The 24,663-nt window shown below is 34.9% G+C and overlaps 1 protein-coding gene across 2 annotated transcripts in view; it reads right to left on the bottom strand.

Annotated features, from left to right (window-relative positions):
- Window positions 1-1,934: 1,934 nt before the first annotated feature.
- The window catches only part of LOC149782812 (monocarboxylate transporter 12-like), an 80,771-nt gene continuing 58,042 nt past the window's right edge, over window positions 1,935-24,663 (bottom strand). For both annotated transcript variants that reach the window (XM_089934329.1, XM_089934330.1), the window contains exons 5-6: window positions 12,660-13,517; window positions 1,935-9,380 (exon numbers count right to left, since the gene is read on the bottom strand). In XM_089934329.1, the coding sequence (XP_089790455.1) occupies window positions 9,019-9,380; window positions 12,660-13,517 (1,220 nt within the window). In that variant the 3' untranslated portion in view covers window positions 1,935-9,018. The remainder of the gene's footprint in view (window positions 9,381-12,659; window positions 13,518-24,663) is intronic.

The raw sequence follows: 24,663 nt of genomic DNA on the forward strand, positions 1-24,663 counted from the left end.
CCAGGAAGTGAAAATGACCAAGTGGAGCGAGTAGATTTTTTTAAAGTACATATCTGTACTAAGAGCAAGCTGTATACTCTATAAGCCCTACTACAGCAATCAATCATACAACAAAATAAAGGGAATCAATACTTCTTTTAACAATACCTAAGATGTACAAGGTCTTTTTTTTTAAATAGCCCATATAACCAGTGAGGAAAACCTGGGGAAATTCGTTTTCTCTATAAATCTAACCCCATGCAAAATACGAAAGTATAGAGCTACACCCTTAAAACAAATATGAAATTTTTTGCAGTTATTTGTCATATTTTCATATCATCAGGTATGATATTCTGAACAAAACGTTACAATAATATGGATGTTATACGTCAAAATAAGCTAATTATGTGTATTTTGCTCTTGCTTACACAATATGCCTTGAAGCAGTATTGTGTGTTCGATGACCTTAATTATGGAGCGGTCTTAGAATATTAAATAAACTTAAATTTAAAACTAATGCATTAAGGGAAAGACATATTCAGTGAAAATGTTTCTTTTCTTTCATTTGTAATGAAATAAATAAATAAATAATGACAAAGCAAATTCGTTTTCTCCAATATTCTAGTGTTAGAAGAATACGCAAACATTTTAACCTTTGACCATCAACCTCCAATAACCTCATCTGTTCAGTCCCTTTTCAAACTGTAAAATTATTAGTGATATAACTGTGGCAAGGTTAATGTTGCTACCTTTCAGGATAATACGGGTTCCTACGTTGAGAAAAAGCATTATGCATTTGCAGAGTAACTCACTTTTTATCATAATGAGGAGGGGGCTGGGCTTGTGTGGGACTTTGCTAATAATAAATATTGTTCTGTGGGGAAAATATGTGAATTATTCAAAAGGATTGTTTTGATTACTGCAACTTAAATGTTTCAGCTACACAACCAAAATAATTAAATCATACAATAATAATACCTATGTGGTCGGGGGGGGGGGCGGGGGCACTACAGATATTATGTACTTCTGAGAGAGAGTGACAGGTGTACAGTGAAGTTGTTTGCATCTGCAACATGCACAATGGGAAAAAATGTTGGTATATCTCTATGTTACTTTCATGTACTGTGGATGAAATTTCTTTGGATACTGTACTTGTGGAAATTGTACATGTTCTAAGCACACAGTTGACCAAAATGACTGTTCCCATGTGCTCGAAATTCAGTCCAAATTAGTCTAAAGTACACTATCTTTAGCAGATTATTAAAATAGGGAAAAATGAATTTTGACAGACTAGACAATACCAGCTTCTGAAAGTGTAATGAATGAATTGCCAAATATAAAAAATATCAAACAAATTGTCTTTTTTTTAACAATTTACATCTGATATCCAGGAAGTGAAAATTACCAAGCGAAGCTAGCAAAATTTTTTAAACCTGAACATCTGATGTAAGACCAAGCTGTTTACTCTTTGACCCACACTACACCGATCAAACATTCACCAAAATAAAGGCAATTAAAAGTTCTTTTAACAATATCTAAGATATCACACTACATTCAGCTATCCAGGTACCTAAATGAATTTCCCATTATTGTCATTCCACGACCTATAGGTAAACACACACTCTGAAAATCTTTCCGTTGTTTTTAATTTTTCCCCTGTACCTTTAGTGCATTGAAATTCTTGGCCAGAATTTTCTGTGCTGCTGTTAGCAGTCCACAGCTTCCAAAATAACAAAATCTAATGTTGATTATGTCTATGTTATTTTAATTTGCTTTCATCTTATCAAATTTTAATAGTTTCACTTTTTCTGTTCAATCAAGCAAAAGTGTTTCTACTTTTTTTTTGCTAATATGCTTAGATGCTCCAACAGCAAAAACTCCTCATAATGGGGTAAAGCAGTATATACAGATGAATGTTATTCTCTGCAAAAGAATAAAGGTCCAAAAGGAAGACATTTTGCTGTGGAAATGCTTTTATTTTTTTTAACTACAGTATAGGCACTTACCTTTTTATAAATAAGCACAACAAGTTCAAGCAATAAGCTATTATAAAAAATAAATGTATACAACAAAGCAGTGTTTTGTATTATAAAAATATGTAAAATTCAAAGTGGAATAAAACAAAATAGGAGATTCTTTTATTATTGTTTGCTTGTTTGCGACAATTGATCGCTGATTATGTGACTGGGTGTCACGTGGAGGGATTAGTATTAGTCACTGCAACCACAAACTTTTTCAGGGTGGGGATGGGGGTTCTAATAGTATGCATTACACTGGTACAACCCTAGTGACACAGAAGTTGGTGATCAAATGCCAAGATCAGGTGACACTTGAGTGAACCAAGTGATAAATGTATATACACAGCTCGCCGCATGAAGAATAAGCACTGAAACAGAGTGTTTTGTGTGCTTGGTATTTTAGTGGTAGATTATACAACATTGGGGTTGCAACAGTTTACAGTCATGTTGGCTCAGTGGTTAAGGCAATGGATTTGATACCAAAGGGGCACCGGTTCAGTTCTCACCATCAGATCAGTGCAGATTGGTTACAATGGTGTGTCATTGAGCAAGGCACTTTTCTCTACTTGCTTTGGTATGACATAACATTTAAGTGTTGTTGTGCCAAACACCACAGCTGCCCCCCCCCCCATCAAACTTAATATTAAAAATCCAACATGGCCAGCAACTAATTCTGGTGCAGCTGGTATAACAAACATCTTATTTTGTCACACAATCAACAATAAAAGTAATAAAAGGCTTGAAGAAATTGATGTGCACACAAACATTAATCACCTGTTACAAATTTACCTCTACAGTATTTGCACAGATCAAACTGAGTCCTCTTACTCTCACCAACAAATGAAATTTCTCAAAGTTTTATGAAGGAGAAGTGTGTGAATGGGCATATAATAGTGCAAGGCCTGCAACAGGATTATAATGATAATTCAAAAGCATGGGACTATTATTCAAGTGCTCAAACCTTCGATAATATTCTCCGTCATACATGATGAATCATATCCGGCCCTTTCGTATATGATGAATCATATTTGACCCTTTTGTATATGATGAATCATATCTGGCCCTTTTGTATGTGATGAATCATATCTGCCCTTTGGTACATGACAAATTACATCTGGCCCTTTTGTACATGACTGATCATGTTGGGCACTATGTTTGTTTCACTTTAGCAATGCAGCTATTACCCACAAATTCAAACATTCAGATGCTTAAAGATTTTAGATGAACTAAAAATGTTGGTATGAAGACACATTACACCTGTCTATTATGAACTGAGTTGGTATGAAGACACATTACACCTGTCTATTATGAACTGAGTTGATATGAAGACACATTACACCAGTCTATTATGAATTGAATTGGTATGAAGACACATTACACCTGTCTATTATGAATTGAGTTGGTATGAAGACACATTACACCTGTCTATTATGAACTGAGTTGGTATGAAGACACATTACACCTGTCTATTATGAATTGAATGTTAAAGTGACTTGGTAAGAATGAGGTATATTTCTTTGTAAGTATGACACACACAAGTTAATTAAATGAAATATATTGTGTGTAATGTCATTTGAAATGTAAAATTCTATTTATGGCAGTTTTCATCTCGGTGCCTTCGTACCAGCCGACCTCTACAACACTTTTTTTCTGAATCTAATGAACCAACTAGTTTTTTGGCTAAAATTGCACATTTTATTAACTTATATTTGTTATACAAATATGGAAGATACAAATGCTGACCCTAACTGGATGAATGGACAATTTCTTGGGGTTGGATCTAAGTCTGCCCCCATTCATCATCACCAAATATGTGCAAGGCCATTGAGTAAATAGATGGACTTGTTGATGTTACTTGAAAGAAATATTTAAACTTATATTAGTTATAAAATAATTTCTAAATCATAAATATGTTCATGTTTTACCTTATGTAGAAATAAGCAAAACATTGCAGTATTCGTTTTTGTTGATAGTGTACCAGTATAGTATCACTATTGACCTGATATGGTAAAAAAAAAAAAATTATTTTTACCCATCTGTAATATGCTATAAAATAAAGATTACTGAAAATATTATGGCCCTAAAATAATGTGATTTACAGCATTATGTGCAAAATGAATGATGAAAATAATTGGTCACAATGTTGATCAAAATATTCTAGCCACAATTACCTAACAAGAAAAGGATGTTTTCTTTAATAGACAAATGAACTTGCAATCATTTTGAATTGAGCATTGCAACAGCTGCCTCAGTGAAACAGACTAGTAAAACTCCTTTAGTTGCATATTTGTTGATTGCAGCTCTTATTTAAAAAAATGAGCAAGATTCTCAATTCTTCCAACTGATTACAATAAAGAAAATGTGCCTGTACAATATGAATTAGAATTCTAGTTATAAAACATATATACTTCTGCCCAAAAATAATATGTAAAACTGCAATAATGCCAATGCCCTTGAATGGAATCTAATCAAGTTGCTTATACAAGCATATATGCATACAAACTCTACTCCTACATGTTATGTGTCTACCTCAAGTGGATTTATATTAATCATACTGGATATATGAGAAAGCTTGCCAGTAGCTTCTCGAGGGTCGGTAGTTCTTTCCGGGGATTTCCCAGTTTCTTCCTCCACCATTAATACTGGCCGCCATGTATAGCCTATTGCGTGCTGAAAAATGGCGTTAAACCCTACAACAACAACAACATTAATCATACTAGCAAAATTTTGTACCAAAAAGGGCAATATATATATATATATATATATATATATATATATATATATATATATATATATATATATATATATATACTTACACCCACGCATACCAAAATTTCATCTGTCTACTAACTCATGCAGATTTTGCTTAATCATTCTAACAAGTATGAAAGTTCACAATTGTATGTAAAATGTTGAAATTCTTTAATGGCCTGAAAGTCTTATCAGATTTTCTAAATCTAGATATACAGATATCTAACCAATTTAATTTGTTAACCTCAAGTGGATTTGCTAAATCGTTTTAACAAGTCCAAAAGTACTCTAAACAGATTTGATATGGACATACAACAGCAAAACAATATACCACCTTATGCTATATCAGCTAGGGCATTAAAATAACGGAAGAGTCTGTATTTACATACATACTGGAAGTGACTGGTTAATGATACTATGTGCTTGTTGAAAATTAGCATGAACAGTAGACAGGCCATCATTGCAATAGGAGAGGACTATCAATACAGTTTATTTATTGTAAGCAGCCTTTCATCAGCACAGCAGATACAAATGTACTCAGATTACAATTATTACTTCCGGTTCAGTACCCATGAATGTAGTCCCATTCTATTTTTAGACCATTTTATGTTTTGCTCTCATTTAGGAGGTGATTTCTTAGAATTGGAGCATTATTGTACGGTTGTTTTTGTGTATTTTGCGGCAGTGCATTGTGAGTAATGAGACAATGAAGCTGATCTGGAGGCGAAATCAGTGACCCAATGCATTTTGCTTTGTTAACAGTCCAGACTCTCAAACAATTGCTGCTTAACCTGTGACAAGAACTTCACAAGTTCATCTTGAAGGTACTTTAGATTAATGTATGACTTATTAAGACTTGGACACAGTTCATTACTTAGAAACAAGTGTAGAGACTACACAGAAAATAATAATTGTGATTCGAGTCGAAATGCAAGGGTCAATCCAAATTTGTATTATTCGGCAATTTACCATATACACTCGCTTAGAACTCAGATCAATTGTAAACTGCATAAACCTAGATTTGCAATCACATAAATGTGCCAGCAAATGTGGGTCTTTGTAGTTAGGGCTAATGAGTAGGTTAAACAACACAGATCCTGATTTGCCATTGCATTAGGCTCCATTAAATGAGGTACTTTATGGCAAGAGGCCACTGTCCATCACGAATGTAGATACCTCTGTATTCATATAAATTGTCATTATATGCTCTTCCGTCTGGCCTTCAACTCCACCATTTTAAGGGTGGATAGTTCACATGAGATTACAACATATTTTATTACATCATAACTTTCTAATGTTATTTTAATTTATTTCACATTTTACATTTCAGAGTCATAAACTTGACTTACGGTGCTGTCTATATTTGTGCATAATACAGTCTAACTGCACAGTTAATTTTAACATCGTTATATTTTTTTGGTAAGTTGTACCTCATGTTTTCATTTTATTGTGAAGGGCTTTTGTTGCTAAATTTACTACAATCATTGATTACATTTTTGTTGGCATCAAAAATAGCCTCAAGGTGTAGTAAACGGATTCCAAACACACACACAGAGTATTGCATACATACATATCTATTTCCCATTCATCAGTTTTACCTATAACACTACACAGTGGAACCACTCTTTAGTATACATACACAAACAAATGTACACATTTTTCCATACACAACAAAACATCTTGGTACAAAACGATCCATTATATGACAGGTCAGGTCACGAGTCCTATAGATAGTTCCGTTATGTTGATTAGCCATGTAGTACATTTGCTGTGGTTCAAGTACAGCAAAATCAATGACCCATGTGGAGGCAAACACGGAACAATCATTTAAAGCAAAATGCTCATGCAAGGCATCTTATTCACACAGCTGTTTAATGCATGATATTTTCCATCAGTTGCAATGCCTCACCTGTCTATTTAAGTATGTATGAAGTAGCATTTGATAAAAATCTCAGCACAATACTGTCTATTTAATGCCACAAGAAGGAAAAGCAATCGATATCCGACATGCTATTGACAGTTTAGCAAAAAGTAACCACTGAAAACCATGGCTACCCAGCTAAATCATCTGATTCTCTGCTACACAAGAATGCATATAACACCGGTTGAGTAGCATCATTTTTTGGTGATGTGTGCTCAGTCAGGAGGGAATATGGGCTCGTGTGTGCAGGCAAGGAAATGGGTGCCATTTACCTGTGGACCTAGGTTCGACTGTCAGTAGAGAATTAATTAAAAAAATTCTATAACCTGTTTCTTTTGTTGTGTCATTTTGGAGTTAACATTTTATTGTTTGTTCAAATTATTTGGATTCTAAAGGATAATTCTTTTTCCTGGAAATATATTTGTGCTCATACAGAATTCTTGGACAAAACCATTTCATTAAATTTTATTGGTAAATTCAAACACCGGATTATTGTTTGTGAATAACACAGAACTGTAGACACAGCAGCACAATAAATAGCTACAGTATACGTCATCGCCTTCCATCTTGGATTCTTCGTTGGGACTCAAATTTGAATTCATTAGAACATATCATTATTAGGCTTTCTAAAATTTAATTCATGGATTATTCTTGTATTATTTTTGGATTTGATACTTAAAACCGTAAGTTCTTATTTGTTCATTTTTACAGAGTTTTTCCAGGGAAATAAATTATTTGTTAAATTTTTCAAAGCTTGTTGTTTTCACTCTCTTATGTTGCTGTTTATTCGAGCTTAAACACATAACATAGGACAAGTTCTTTTCTGTTCATCCTGTTCCTTTTCCTAAAAGAGTGAATTCTGCTCATTCATTCTAACATAAAAATATCTAAATTGTAACCTGTTTCTATTCTGTTTTTGTATTGTTATCACAAATATTTGGTCAAATGACTGAATTTTATGAAAGTGATAAACAGTCCCATACCATTTGGCTCCAAAATTCTATATTTTAAATTCACAGAAATAAAGAAATTTCATGGTGCATAGATCGGTCATGACTATATTTTTCAAAGAAAGCTTAACAGAAATATGGGATATGATACTTGAAGAAAGGAGAGCAGTAATCCTTTCAAGTGATTGATAATTTGGGATGTAGTGTGATTTCTTGGGGCACTTAAAATATTTAGGTTACAACCAAGTGTTCAAAATGCAACTCTATGTGTGTGGTGATTTTTTAACTTAGCTTTAATAATTTTTCAGTCATATTGCTACGATGTCTGCAGTGTGGCAGTTTATGGCGATGTCTAGCACTGGTGCATCAGGTCGTATACATGTCGTATACATGTAGCATCATGGAAACAGCATTTACTTCTGAAGCTTATGGACTGTTTTGGACACTCAACTCACATACTTGAGATGATCTATGTATGGGAGTGAGAACTATAAATTAGTTTTGGACATTTGTTTCATTCTTGATGAATGAAAGCACTTGACACAATAAATAATGCTGACGAGAACAAACTTATTTTCCAAAACATTCTTAATGCATGACTCCATGAAGAAATTAAAATTGCCAACTATATTCTATCAATAAATGGATGATACAAGTTGATGAAGCCAGAAGATTCTGCTGATCGAAAACCAGGGCAACCCTAACAGCCCTAAACTCAATGACTAGTACAGCTTTTGTGAAGACTGTGCCTACATATGATATTATGCGCTAGATAAATAATATGTGATAACTTTTTCGCTCTCAATTTGAAATTTAAGGGACTTTTCCATATAGTTTTGGGTATTTTATGCTGTTAACACTGTAGTTAATGAATGATAATGCAAAGCTTACTGCTTGTCAAATCAGCATCCTTCTACATCCACCAGACTTCGCTTGTATTGCATTTTGTGTGGAATTAGTACCAAAAATACATACATTAATATTAATACAAATAGTACTAAAACATTTTGGTGACCTTCAGATCTTCATAACATGGAAACAGGTGTTATTTTGTGGAAATTCTTATCACAAAATTAGTTATCTTTCCTTAAATTCTGACAAGCAATCAAATTATTAGTGCCATTTTTTAAATGTCACCAACATGCATAATGTTATTCTTGGTTTTAGACCAACAAGTCGTTCTTGACCATTCTTTCACAAGCAAGTCGACGAAGACCTTGATGTATGTTCACAAGCCTTGTATATCTGATGCAACTTTACAATTACGTCCAGCAAAAGAAATGTTTTGTAGGCATGTTTCTATCATAAGACGGTCTTACCCAAGCCATCTTAAAATACTGTGGGTCCTTTAATCAAGACTGATGGAAAAGTGTAACAGCAAAGAAAGGTTGTATGAAAATCATACATCTATCTTGTCCACCAGCGGTGCTGATGTATTAAAAGGATCGTCCTCTTCCTCATCTGGGTCATATGAGGGATAAATCTGGCTAATTCTAGCAGGTTTGGGGTCAAGGTCACCTAAATCCATTTCTTGCCGGAACTGTGACTCATCAAGGAGTGAGTCAACCAATGATGTGATTTCCTTCACATGTCCGTCAACCGTGTCAATGCGAACCATCTCTTGTTCATGTGCTTTCTGCTCATCTGTCTTCTTTTGTCTGAAGAGAGGTTCAAACGCTACAATAATTCCAGCCAAAATCATCATTCCTCCAGAAAACCAGAAAGATACACGCCAGGAACCGGTTGCATCTTTAATCCAACCTGTAAATTATCAAAATTCTGGTTTAAAACTTGAAAAACATATTTAACATATGTAACCAACTTTTCATCTTCAAATACGAACCCTATACATACATACATACATACATACATACACATGAATGCACACATGCACATACATACATACATAATTACATATTAATTACATAAATACATACAAACATACATATGTACATACACATACATACATACACACATGCACACACATACATACATACATACATACATACACACATACATACATACACACATGCACACACATACATACATACATACATACATACATACATACATACATACATACATCCATCCATGCATACATACATACATACATACATACATACACACATACATACATACACACATGCACACACACACATACATACATACATGCATACATACATACATACATACATTCATTCATGCATAAATACATGTGACCATGGTATTATTATGTTTTTCATATTCCATAGCAGCTCAGTTGGTAAAGCATCATCAGACTCATAATCAAAGAGCAACAGTTTGGATACCCATCCAGGCCAGCCCTGGTCAGTTGCCTCCATATGTCCTTGAGAAAGGTACTTAGTTACCATTTCCTATGCTTTATGAAGAAACCAATACTATTTTTTAAAGTGACTTTTAAAACAAATAAACCACCATCATATTCTTTTCTGAAATCCTATTACACAAAACTTGGATCTTATATAGTAATAAAAGTCTGATTTTCCATTTTAAAATAAGTGTTTTACGAAATACAATGTGCAAATCAAAGTCAGGGGAATTAGTAGACAAACCGATCGTTATGGTTTATAGCAAGCATACATTGTCTGATGCCAATACTACCAACAAGATTTTAAAAAGTGACAACTATTTCTTGCCCAATCAATATATTTATCCTGGGTTTTTTCCCTTGGTTGCAGGACAAATCTACATATGTACATTAACTTACACTTTTAAGACATATTCACTTGACCTCATCTCATTTCCTTGTGATTCATCCTCTTATGGTCGATGCTCCAACCACGTTTTTTTTAAGGATTGCGGTTTTTATTTAAAATGAAAAAAATCTGACTATATTTGAAGAACATAATCCTTTCATGCCTTTATATTGCGTTGTATGTCTTTTCCAGCTAATTTTACAGTAAATAGCCATGATTGCGTTCATGTGCTGCTAAACAAAAACTATTAGGGATGTTATGACTGATATTAACAATGTCACTGTACTACCGCTCTAGGTGGCACAAGATATGATAGCAGAGAAAATTAGCTATAAATAAAGCTCAAAATTTCAAAAATGGAGATTTCATGCATATTTTATCAAATTGCCAAATAAGGATGTGTAGCTTTCTTTAGAACCATTAGGGAACTGGAAAACAGAATTATTTTATCTAAATATGAGAAAATATCTCCCCACACTAAGTCTCTGTATTTCTGCCACACAGTCTGTGTTCCAAATGACTGATCATGTGACATGGATTGGTTTAGGTTGAATCGCTGTCCAGTCATCATAATGTCAGGAATTTAAATCAGTCTGAGCTCGAGATTCGTAAGTAATCTTGGAGAAGTCTATAAAAGTATTAGCTAAACTTCTGTCAATATGCTCTGTGTATGTATGTATGTATCTATGTATCTATCTATCTATCTATTTATCTATAGATAGACAGATAGTATGCTGTATCAATGACATATGAGATGTATACATTTTTCATTAAAAGGAAATGAATGAGTGAATGAACTCCTTACATAGCTGCCGAGTGTGTTCGCTAAAAATTGTAGTTATATTCCTTTTGTGGCTGTTCACAATCAAATTTGCATATTGATAAGTTCACAGTTTTCTTTTTTGAGTTTCTATTTTTCTTCACATTGATTAAGTCAACATAATGAATACTTATGACTTAAACATGAAGACAGTTTTAATGAAGGAAGTAGAGTACTATAAACACATGGTTAGCTACACCATTCACATGAATGCTCAGCGATTCACGTATCATCACATAGAAATTAATGTGGAATAGAAACTAAGCGCAATGACGAACCCAACAAGATGCAATTAAAATATTTTAATAGATGTACAGTTGATCTAGGTCATTGTAAAAATAAAGATCTTTTGTTTGAACCTATTCTCTTATGAGAAATGAAAAGATGCTGTTAATATCAGTAAAGTCGTACCAAGATTGCTATGTATGTCGTATGTATGTATGTATATATGTATGTCTGTATGTATGTATATATGTATGTCTGTATGTACGTATGTCTGTATGTATATATGTATGTATGTATGTATATATGTATGTCTGTACGTACGTATGTCTGTATGTACGTACGTATGTCTGTATGCATGTATGTATGTATGCATGTATGTGTATATGTGTATGTACGTACATGTATGTATGTATGTAATGTATGTATATATGTATGTCTATACGTACATATGTATATATATATATATATATATATATATGTCTGTACGTATGTATGTCTGTATGTATATATGTATGTCTATACATATGTCTGTATGTATGTATGTCTGTACCTACATATGTCTGTATGTAATGTAATGTATGTATGTACGTACGTACGTACATATGTATGCATGTATGTAATGTATATACAAACGTACATATGTGTGTGTACGTATGTCTGTATGCATGTATGTATGCATGTGTGTGTATGTATGTACGTACGTATGTATGTATGTATGTAAATATGTAATGTATGTATGTATGTACGTACGTATGTATGTCTGTATGTACATATGTAATGTATGTACGTACGTACGTGTGTGTGTATATATGTACGTATGTATGTCTGTATGTACGTATGTGTGCATGTGTGTATGTATGTACGTATGTATGTATGTACGTATATATGTATGTATGTAATGTATGTACGTACATACGTACATATTTGTGTGTATGTATATATGTATGTATGTATATATGTATGTAATGTATGTATGTACGTATGTATGTGTGTGTATGTATGTACATACGTGCATATGTATGTGTGATTTGTTTTACAGATATTTCTAAGCGTGTAATTTCCAAGCATAATTGTCTGACTCTTTCTAGCTCTAGCAAGTAACATATACATATCAAGCAGAGTTACTAATTCAAAAATGGACAGTAATTTGGAAGAATGGATGGGATATTTTTTTAAATGTCAATCATCATAAACTTTTGAATTATGATGCAAAAAACGTGGGGGATACCATGTTACACAACATTTGTATGGTGTAATGTAAACTAATCGTACACTTACCAACAGTTGGTTGACAAATAAATCCACTTATAGCTAGGAAGAGCGACAGTATACCAAATCCAGATGAGAAATCCTTAAGTCCTATGGCATCAATGATCAAAACTGCGGCTATGCTGAAGAATGATCCTGGAAAGAATCCCAAAATGGCGCCATATGCTACTATAAAAGGATAGTTTGTGAATAATGGAGTTACAAACGCGTACACTCCCCCTATGAACATACTAATGAGAAAGATATCTTTCCTATTGCAGAATGGCTGATCAGCAAGCCAACCAAAAAAAAGTCTGGCGACTATTTCACTTCCGCCCATGATGGATACTGCCAGTGCCACTTTGTCTTTACCATATCCAAGACTCTCAATATGGGCAGGCAGCATTGTGAAATTGGAGCCATACCCACTCATGCACAAAGTTAAACCAATCACATAAATTGTGAAGCTTGGATTTTTAAAGAGAGACAAATTAAATGTTTGGCTTTTTGAACAGCAGGTTTGCTTTTGTTCAGGCTGGTTCTGATTCTGGTCAACTTGTGTCAAATGCTCTTGATCTCCATTGACATCACGGCGCATGTGCCGTGTTCTTGTGATAGCTTTTACAACTATTTTTTTTGTTCTTACAAAAATTGCTGGCTGTCTGAAAAAGCATGCTGCCACACACACGTTTAGGACCACTCCACCAATTATGAGCAAAGCACCTCTTAAGCTGTAATGGTCTATTAAGAAGCGGTAGATAAAAGGAAATCCCAATGATCCTATTCCACTGGCTGACACAACAATTCCATTGGCCAATGCTCGTCTCTTTTCGAAATAGAAGTTAAAGATGGTGGAGCAGGGTGCAAAGGTGAGACCGTAGCCTAGACCTGAAAGGAGATGGGAAATTAGCTTCCGTACAAATTAGTACAATATAGGTACTGTAAAATTTCACTAAAACAATATCTGTCTTATGCAACAAATTGTCATAAACTTCAACTTTTCTTGGTCTCTTACATCTTATTATTATCGATGATATTACTCAATTAAATAAGAACACGCCTACCAGAGATAACTTTGCAAAGTAGATTTGACAAAATCTATAAGCTTCATCATTGCCCTCGTGTGCGCGTTGTCTGGTACAAAATCAACTCATTTCAACAAACCTCAGTAGATGCCTGTTTTGTCTATCAAGAACATTTCTTTCAATGATATCAGATATCCCACCCAGGCATGCTTAATCAACCTGACAACAAATATTTGATTAAATATTAGCAATTTTGACCCCAAAATTGATTTTATTTGATCTTTTTACAGGTTTAGTATAATTCTATGGACTTATCTGATTGGTTTATAGTCTAAATATGTGGAAATAAAATCGTTTTTGATTTTTGTATTACAGTCTTGAAAGACACCCCCTCTGTCAAAATATCACAGTCTCTCAAGACAGATGGGTTTGCACAACAGATCATAATACTCATATAATCAGTAAATTTGTAGTGAGAGTCTGGACTCTCAAGACAGGTGGTCTCATAGCAATATCTTTCAAGACAAGTGTCTCTGTACTCTCTGACTGATTTAGTCTAGTTCTCTGCATATAAAGTCTTTTTATATTAGCTTAATATAGATCTGCCAATACATAATCTTCTTTGACTGGTTTTGTCTAGCTCTGGTGATATCTAGTCTTCTTTGATATAGTCTAGCTCTGTTGGTCTTTGCTGGTTTAGTCTAACTCTGCTATTATATTGTCTTCTTTGATGGTTTAGTCTAGCTCTGCTGATATATAGTCTTATTTGACTGGTTTAGTCTAGCTCTGCTGATATATAGTCTTCTTTGATGGTTTAGTCTAGCTCAGCTGATATATAGTCTTATTTGACTGGCTTAGTCTAGCTCTGCTGATATATAGTCTTATTTGACTGGTATAGTCTAGCTCTGCTGATATATAGTCTTATTTGACTGGTTTAGTCTAGCTCTGCTGATATATAGTCGTATTTGACTGGTTTAGTCTAGTTCTGCTGATATATAGTCTTATTTGACTGGTGTAGTCTAGCTCTGCTGATATATAGTCTTATTTGACTGGTGTAGTCTAGCTCTGCTGATATATAGTCTTATTTGACTGGTGTAGTCTATCTCTGCTGATATATAGTCTTATTTGACTGGTTTAGTCTAGCTCTGTTGATATATAGTTGTATTTGACTGGTGTAGTCTAGCTCTGCTGATATAGTCTTATTTGACTGGTTTAGTCTAGCTCTGCTGATATAGTCTTATTTGACTGGTTTAGTCTAGCTCTGCTGATATATAGTCTTATTTGACTGGTTTAGCCCAGCTCTGCTGAGATATACTCTTTTTTGACTGGTGTAGTCTAGCTCTGCTGATATTTAGTCTTATTTGACTGGTGTAGTCTAGGTCTGCTGATATATAGTCTTATTTGACTCGTTTAGTCTAGCTCTGCTGATATATAGTCTTATTTGACTGGTTTAGTCTAGTTCTGATGATATAGTTTTGTTTGACTGGTTTAGTCAAGCTCTGCAAATATATATTGAGGAAAACTCTTCTAAACAAGCAACAAATAGCTCTGCAACGTAAGCATGTCAGTTACCAGCATACATTCAAGGCGTATATTTACTTATCTGCAAGTACTACTCAATTAAGAAAAAGAATCTTTGCCAAATCCAGAAATATTAATATTAATATCCAAAATTATTTTGCATTAAAAAATATTGATATTGTATGTTCAAAATATCACATCTTCAATGTTTTAACTTGATAAAAAAAAAAGCAGCAATCTTGCATTGCATAAACATTTTAATATTACTAGCAGCCTAGTGTCTTCTGAAGGATTGAAAAATTGTAATGATATTTACTGTCGCTCTATACAAATATATTTTAACATCTATGGAGAAAAGTATGATATTCATTGCCATTACTTAAGGTAATGCAATAAAAATGCAATTTTCAGGCAACTGAGCGAGAAACTTGTCTTAATAGATACAAATAGGTCTCCATAATGCACACATACAGTATATATATATATATATATATATATATATATATATATATATATATATATATATATATATATATATAAAGAGAGAATATATATTTATAGTATGTATGCTGTATCAATGATATACCACGAGATTTATAAATTTTTCATTAAAAGTAATACAGCGTACATACTATAGATATATTTTATTTATATCACATACAAATACACATATTTGCACTTTGAATGGGGTTACAATATGCTTCTGGTTACTGTAAATTGACTGAGTGAATTAACTCCTCACATCCCTGCGAGTGTGTCCATAACAAAATGTTGTTCTACAATTTTTCTTTTTGTTCACAATCACAAATGCAAATTGATAAGTTGATTGTTTTCTTTTTCAGTTTCTATTTTTATTCACATTTATTAAATCAATATAAGATGCACTCATGATTTAAACATGAAATATGTTTTTTATGAAGAAAATAGTGCACTGCAAACATGGTTAGCTTCTTGTACACTGAACCTATACTATCAGGCATTCAGGTACTGGCGTAAGGTAATTAGCTTGGAATAGTTAAATGACAAAGCAACAAGAGATAATTAAAATATTTTAATATATTGATAGTTCATCTAATTCATAATTCTGGTTTAATTAACATTTTAAAGACAATAAAATTCTCTCTCTCTCTCTCTCTCCTTTGGACAGATTGACTAACACTACCATCATTCATAGGTCCAGAGACATCATCATATGACAAGCGAAAATCCCCAACGCTCATATTTTCATGGATTTTTTTTACTGTATCTAGCTACGATAATTCAGAGAGAGAGAGAGAGAGAGAGGTAGGCAAACATTTGGACATTTTTATATTTAATAACTAATAATAGATTTTTAGAACATTATTATAGGTTTAAGAAACGACAACAAATGATTAAGACACAATACAGTATGTGTGCCTCGTAACCAACAAATTTAACATATAGGCCTAGTGTTACTATGTATCATTGATATTATGAACACTGATGATAGATCCCAAGGAAAGCATAAACATACCATTATGATGAACCAGATTACTGTAGGTTACTTGGTACAAATTCAGTTTTAACGTTTTTGTCCAGCGCAATATGTATTTCTCTCTCACTCCAGATTTGTCCTTATTTTGTCATTTACACACAAGATGGGAGTGGAAAAAAGAAAGAATTCCAATGAAATTGTGTACCATTTTAATTTCATTTAGAAAATGGGGGCTATTAATACATTTTATCGTTATTTTCATATGTCATTAATGATTAATGAAAGAGTAGAAATTAGTCATTGATCTATATACCTGCGGATGAAAGAATGTTATATATTCATATTATTGCACCATGGGCAGATCACAATTTGATATACCAGTAGTATTGGCATATCAATTTGCTTTATACCAACACTTTGAATGCCATGTAATTTTTAATGTATGTGGTATAGTTATGTATATTGGATTTAATTATGTCTGATTTAATATATATTTTTTTCAATTTAATTGTTCTTTGGCTGTTCTACAAAAAATTATATTTCATGACATGCTATTGTAATGTAAATTTATTCACTGGAGATGATACTTTTTCCTGAAAATAGTTTGACCGTGACAGTTTGTGTTAGTAAATACCAGGTGTTGACCTGGATTCTAACTTTGATTTAAAATTAGTAGCAGCCATGTAATTAAGTTTCATTTTTATTTTAAAATGATTGGTTGTTGTCAAGGTCATGATGGGACTATGTGATTAAAAAGTAAACAATTTTTTAAATTTTATTTCTTAGAGTAAAATGATTGGTTTTTGTCAGGGTCATGTTAGGCGTACGTGATATAAACACGATCACATGCCCCCCTTTTTTGATTTTGCAACTTGGTGATTTTCGAAACTGCATTTTAGAATAATATATAACCTTTGTTATTAGAGAAATAATCTTGGTTGGGCTTTTTTCTTTACGCTGGAAAGTGTTGTGTCATTTGAAGTTATTTCAAATTAATTGGATTCAAAAGGATTAATTCTTTTTCTCCTGGAAAATATGAAATTCTTGAACAAGGACAGCTTTTATATTTCTTGTTTCTACAAGGAACTGTAGACTTCAACACACTACAGGTTACATCATACATCATCGTCTTCCATTTTGGATTCTTCATCGGGACTTGAAATTGAAATCATTAGAACATTTTATTATTAGGACTTCTAAAATTTTATTTTTGGATTATTCTTGGATTATTTTTGGATTTGATTCTATAAACCGTAAGTTTATATTTTTTCATTTTTACAGTAGTTTTCGAGGGAAATAAATTATTATATTTTTCAAAGCTTGTTGTTTTCAGTTTTTCTTGTGTTACTGTTTATTTGAGCCTAAATACGTAACAATATATATAAATTCAACAAATACTTTCTTTCCCTAGAATATAAAGTTAAAATTTTAAGAAGGAACTTAAGGTATTGCAAATTAAATCCCAAATAATCATATAATTACAGACACAAGTTCTAATCATTAACGTTCATAATAAACTTTAGTGGAAATCCAATGCTAAAATTGTTGATGTGCCTGTTGTGGTCCATGTAGTGATGATGTGCCAACAGTATTTTCTTGGATCACAATAATACAATTCAAGAATATATCCTTTTTTGAAAGTTCAGTATAAATTAAAGCCTCTATTTACAAGAATGTTACTTTTGAAGAGCACTTTGTATTTCTAGTGACGAATCAATTGAATTTAATGTCTTGTATACATAAAATTCCAGCACAGATGAACTAGTTGACACAACAGTAATACAGCTTATGCTGCCTCAAGATCTTACAGCAGGAATAAAACATTTTTCTAATAGCAAGATCATAAAATCCTCTACCTGACCTCAGGTCACAATTAGCATTTTCTAATTTAATTTTTTTTAACCTATTGGAAATATTCCTTCTGGAAGGCTCCAAATGTTTACAAGATAAAATCTTTGTTATAATTAGAAGTATATTAGTAAAATTATGATATAAAATGTGTAGTAAACAAAAGGTAGACTTGGTAATTCATGTGCAATTTCCAAAGTTCTAGACACAGATTATGTGTGTGGGATTTGGATTTTTAACGTAACTTCAACAAGTTTTCAGTCATATCGCTAGGATGTCTGCAGTGTGGAAGTTTATAGTGATGTCTAGAACTGGGGCATCATGCCGCACACATGTACCTCTTAATATTGAGCGCTAAGCGGGGCAACTGTTAGTACCATTTTTGTAAGTCTTTGGTATGACTCGGCCGGGGATCGAACCCACGACCTCCCGCATCCGAGGCGGACGCCCTAACCTGTGACTAGGCCACCGGAACGGACATACTCAGATTGAGATACACATGTTTACTACAAAATCCAATCAATAATGCAGGTCAGGTAGAAAATGAACTTGAGTTTGAACAAGGTCAAGTCCATAAAATAATATCACATCAGTTTTTTATCATATAACCCCAAATATTTTGACGATGTGCGCCCATTTGTGCGCGCTTTTTCGTAAGAAAAAAAAATCGAAAAATACGGCAAAAACTTATCTTTAGTGGATATTCATTCTCCTCTGCGATGGCTAAAGAGATGACCAAATCTGCTAAAGGTGATAAAAACTATAAGATGGCAGTGAATTTCAATTTTAAATTATTGTATCTGCGATGGAGACATTCGGTGTATGTGGTAGTCAGCTGAATTGCAATGTACAGTCCTTGACAGCCACTAGTTTAACGTAGTTGCTACGATAATGTCACACCTACGTCTATGAAGATTTTACTTTATTTTGAGGTTGAATAAATTGTAAAAGAGACTAAATTTGTGCAGGTGCTTAAATTAGTGTTTAATGAATGATTCATTAATCTAAAAAAGAAAAATAACTCAGAAACCGCGGGTATTATAATACTATATCAAATGCAGGTAGATAATGGGGGAATAATGCATTTAAATGAAAAAAAGATCCAGAATGCCAAATTCCATGGTACAGCTTATTTCAGGTTAAAAAAATATTCAAACATGTTACTTGAACACATAATAAATGTTTATTGCATTAATGTTGTTAAATGTTCAAAGAAAATACGATGCTACAGTGTAAATGACAAAGTACAGGAGTAGCATGTATTAAGCAGCTCCGAACACATTGCAACAGGTTTATTTTGACATTTTCAAATAAGTTTTATTTTGAAAATTGGTTAGCTCGTCCTCGTGTTTCTAGTCGCTACAATTTAAAAAAAGGCACACTAGTTTCGTTCCAGCCTAGTAAAACCCAAAGCAGTTTCCCTCACCCCTTCATCAAGCCAAGCTCATCAAGCACATTACGTTGTCTACTATCTTTATGACTATATGCAAGAGTTATAATACCGTCATCCAAGACGTAACATTTATCATCGTAACAGGTTAACCCTACTCTGCTGATCGAGTATGTAAATAAGTTATGCAAAATTCATCGCGAGAACAGTTTGATTCCTCCAAGCGCTTCAGAAAATATTCTTGCATGAGAATTTTTAACGATGTTTGCTTGATTCCTTTAGCACGTTTTCCGACGTCGCCACCAACTAATTTGATCGAGTACATTTTACTACACCGTCCGCTAAATGCCGCTATGGGCACTGATTTCGTGTTTTCCTTTAACTTTCTGATGACATCTTTGTTAGATTCGTTGTACAACTGACTGAACTTGGGATAGTCTGAAAACTCGAATAAGTGTTTGTCCTTGAAAATGTCCTGGTACACGTCCTTGGAGTTGATTGTTCGTGTCAGTAAACAGCAACTTGACCTTGGATCTGTAGTGGAAATCGTACAAGTGCAGTTTAGACAGCTCAAAAACTGTAAACCTGCAGTAGATGGGATTGCTCATGACCAGCTCAATTTTCATTCTGTGAATGGCCACCGAGATTTAGTCAAAGACTGTCATGTTGACAAAGGTGGGATCATTTACTAGTTTATTTCTACGTTTGGCATAGTTGACGAGTTCGAAGTTTACTCGTTTTTTTTTCATATCTTTTCCCTGGTTTTTCCTAACCACCGAGTTGTGCATGACTTTAATAAAGTTCGATTCGAAATGTTTTTAGCAATGTTAAAGTGAATGTAGGTCTCTAGCCATTTTTACTGGATAAATTCAAGCACGCAACGATTTCTCACCAGCTCGACTTCTAAGCACATACAATGTCTGAGATTTTTTAAATAAATGACATACTGATTTTTTTCGCATGCGATTAGGTACTAGTTTAGGTGCTTTAGCCCCTCTGCAGTCGATTTCAGTTTTTATCGCGAGTTTATATGGACTAGGCACGTCGTCATCTATCACTAAACTTTCCGGTGCTAGCGGATAATGGTTATGCGCGTCATGAAGTTCTGGCAGGTAATACAGGTCTACTTTGAGGAAATACCCAATGTCGTCGTCACTGTTCAGCATTTGCTTGGTAAACCTTTCCGGATTCATCTAGGCAAAACTCCCCACAGCCAACGGCTGTGACATGGCCCACCATACAGGTTGTTTTTGACCAAGTAAACGATGTAATTAGAATCTTTTTAGGATCGTAAATGGGTATATACTTGTTGTTGGCGACAGAGTGCCTGTTGGTAATGTCGCTGATTCATCTGCGTATTTCTTACTTGACAAAGTTGAACATGTCCAAGTCGGTGAACAAATCCAAGGTGACTCCCTGGTTTTCATCGTGCATCTCACTAAAATCCTGGTGATGAGTAATATCAGCAAGGATCTAGCCCGTGATAATTCGTGCACACATCCCTGAAATTTTAGAAAATGTCCGCCATCAATAACACGTCTGTGGTCAGATACAAATCGTGATAATCACCAATGCTGAGTATCCCAAATACGTTCCACACTCGTTTCGCAAGGGCATAATCTGCTTCGGTGATGTGAGAATCGGTGAGAGATCTGTAAAACGCTTCCCTGGGTGTCAAAGACGTCTCTTTGAACTTGCTCTAGTTGCTCACGTACTCGTAGGGATAAACCCCTTTACGTGTCACGTACTCGGTCATGTTTCCGTACTCTTCTCTGGTGTGCCATATGTTTGACGAGATCATCCAGCGACTTCGCCATGAACTGACGACTGTCTATAAGCCTCAATCTCCCTAAAGAGAAAGACTTGTATATTTCCAGTTTGTAAGGTGGTAAACCATTTTTTTAAGCCTGAATGATGTCATATTTTACTGGCCACATCCAGCAAATCCTGCACGATTTTTTTCACGCAATCCGACCCTCAGTAAAGTATTGTGTCGGTATTGTAATTTTCGTTGACGCTGACAATAAGTAAAACTGCATGGCATGTACTCCTGATGCAGAACTGCAACTTCTTCACGACTGGAAACGATCACGCTTCGAATTCGGAGTACAGGACTGAAGGAACCCTTGTCGTGCAGTGAAAATTGGCAAATGAGATTTTGTCCTTTTTGTCTTTAGGTTGCTTCATCGTCTATGACATTAACGCAGTCGAGGCCGTGTTTTTCTAGCTTCTCTTGCATAGTGAATCCTGTCAAACATCTTTTAAAATACAAAATAACACCTGGTACTTTTTCTTGGAGACCTGTCTTCTAATGATCCTGGATAAAAATTTTGATCCAGCAACAGTGATCGTCACCTGTACTGCCCTCCTTGGGAGGTCCGTATGGACCAACAGGAGATCGATGCAGGTTTCTGATGCAGCGAGAGATGTCAGTTTGAGTGGGTATACTCCTGCGCCAAATCCAAATAAATTAATTTCCGATGTTTTTTTTTTCAAATTTGGAGATGTTTGCCGACTTGCACCAAAAACGAAATTCCAGTGAAATCTAGCTTTTGTTTTGCGCAGGATAAAGCGTGGGTAACACCGCCCACATGAGACACTAGCTGTTTTAAATGTTGTTCCAAATATGTGTGTTGGTTATTTTGTCGGGCAGTGGTAACCCTGAGAGGGCTATCTTTTGACGTGTTGACGATGAGTTCAGTCACGTCATCGAGCACCCAACCAGAACCATTGCGCTGAACACATCAATAATGGTAAACAATTATTTGAAATTATCGTTGTGCGAGCGGCAGTCTCTCATGTCCACCAAACCCGCAGACCAAATGTAACCCCCTTCATAGCAATGACCTTAAGACACAGCAAATGTTGACACACAGGTTGCACCAGTTGTGTTTCATGCATTTCGGCACCAAGACGATGTATGTCTATGCCCATTGTCGTGCCCACACCGTGTTCTTCTTTAGCACCAAGATTCCACGCACAAAAGTGTGGTCCACTAGCTCCCTGAAAAATTTAGGGTTTTAAATACCTCAAATCCCTCAGCATGACCTTATTGCATTCGGTTTATCGTCTTGATTATCCAGATAGCAAATATCGTACTGCATTGTAATGGTATCCACGCCTTGGCAGGAAAGCGGCTAATTGTTTTCGTCCAGCTGCTTCTCCAGTGGATTCCAAAGCCCGGCATACTTGTGCCCGGGTAAGGTCCAGCCCAAGCTGAGCCTAGGGAGTTTACCAACAATTTGATGAATATCAACGGTGCCCACGATGATTTTAATCCTCCAAATGTGACACAAAATCCTACACACACCTTCCGTTCTATCCTAATATCAACACTACTCGTATCCAGCCCGCAGTGCCTTCAGTGCTAGTGTGCGGAATTTTTATACAACTAAGCTATCACATGGGACGATCATGATCCTGGATGTTTTTGGCACCACACGCATCCCACAGTGATTTGATCATGAGACAATTATTTTGTATAGTCACTGGTACCGGTTCAATATTACCCGTTCTTGTTCTGCAGTTTAGACACAATAAATTAATCACTAGCGATATTTTTATGCTTTATACTCGATTCGTCTACTAAATATATCTTACAACCTTCAGTGGAAATAGTGATAAAACTACTTTAAAAGTTGCTAAGCAGCTTTCTAAGCCGTAACACAACTTCCACAGGAGACTTTCCATTGTATCTTTGCTGAATGTAATCGATACAATACCAACCACACGTGCTATCATCGGAGCCCTAAGCTGAAGCGAGATATACACGGCTCCCTTGACAACTGCCGTTCCTACATACCGGATAACATCGTTGGGAGAAGGTAAATGAAAAGAATGAAGTATTGTACATCATTCTGTTTGGGATCATTAACCACAGAGACCCACTGTGTTCTATTTCCAACATGAAAATTCTGAAAATTAATTATTCGGCCTTCGCTGCGTTACATTTTATCCAGAAGATGGTCCTTGTGAATAAAAAAATAACCACACTGACATTTTTTATGGTTGGCACCAACTTGCTTTTGAGATCCAAACTGGACATCACCTCCGTAGTGCCGTCCCCGGCAAAGTCAGACCATTTCGTCCTCTTTCTTGTGGGCCGTGTCCTCTTCCGACGCCGAGTATTCCTGGAATTAACAACCTGGCGAGACCGGCTAATAACGATCTGATAAAATCTCCTTTCTTAGCTAACTGAGATGTGGATAATCAAGTAATGACGCTTTTGTCAGCAGCGGCATGTTTGGCTATCGATGCGATCTGGCGCTTTGTCACTATGAGCTGATCCGATCCAGTTAACGCATGCGCGCCGAGTTTAATGGATATCGTTTTGTTTTCCTTCGTACTGCTTCCATGCGTTTTTATTTTTTACAGGGGCTACAAAGTAACTCCTACTGGCAAGTATAGCATGATTATATCAAAACTGATGCTATGTTATTTCTCAGGATTATGGTAACCTCGAGATGAGGTGACAATCATATGCTTTTGACGCGCAGAACCGTGACCCAATATTGCTTTCTGGTAGCTGCAGATATGGCTCCTGAAACGGCGGATAGAGCGAGTGACAGTAACACCGAAGTAAACAGTTTAGGTGCAAATGTTCTGAAGAAGGAAACTATGGTGTTGGCATTGGAACCACCAACATGGGCGTCAACATGGAAACCACAACGGCATCGCTGGATAGTACGTGCTGAGGTTTCATGACGCGAAATCTTGACATAGGTGGGCATGTGATTATCAGATTAAACTTCCACCGGGACACAAGAACCGGATCAGGCAATGAGTTACAAACAC

This window comes from Sinohyriopsis cumingii, chromosome 15 (assembly GCF_028554795.1).
Source record: "Sinohyriopsis cumingii isolate HCF-2022 chromosome 15, ASM2855479v2, whole genome shotgun sequence".
NCBI lineage: Eukaryota > Metazoa > Mollusca > Bivalvia > Unionida > Unionidae > Sinohyriopsis > Sinohyriopsis cumingii.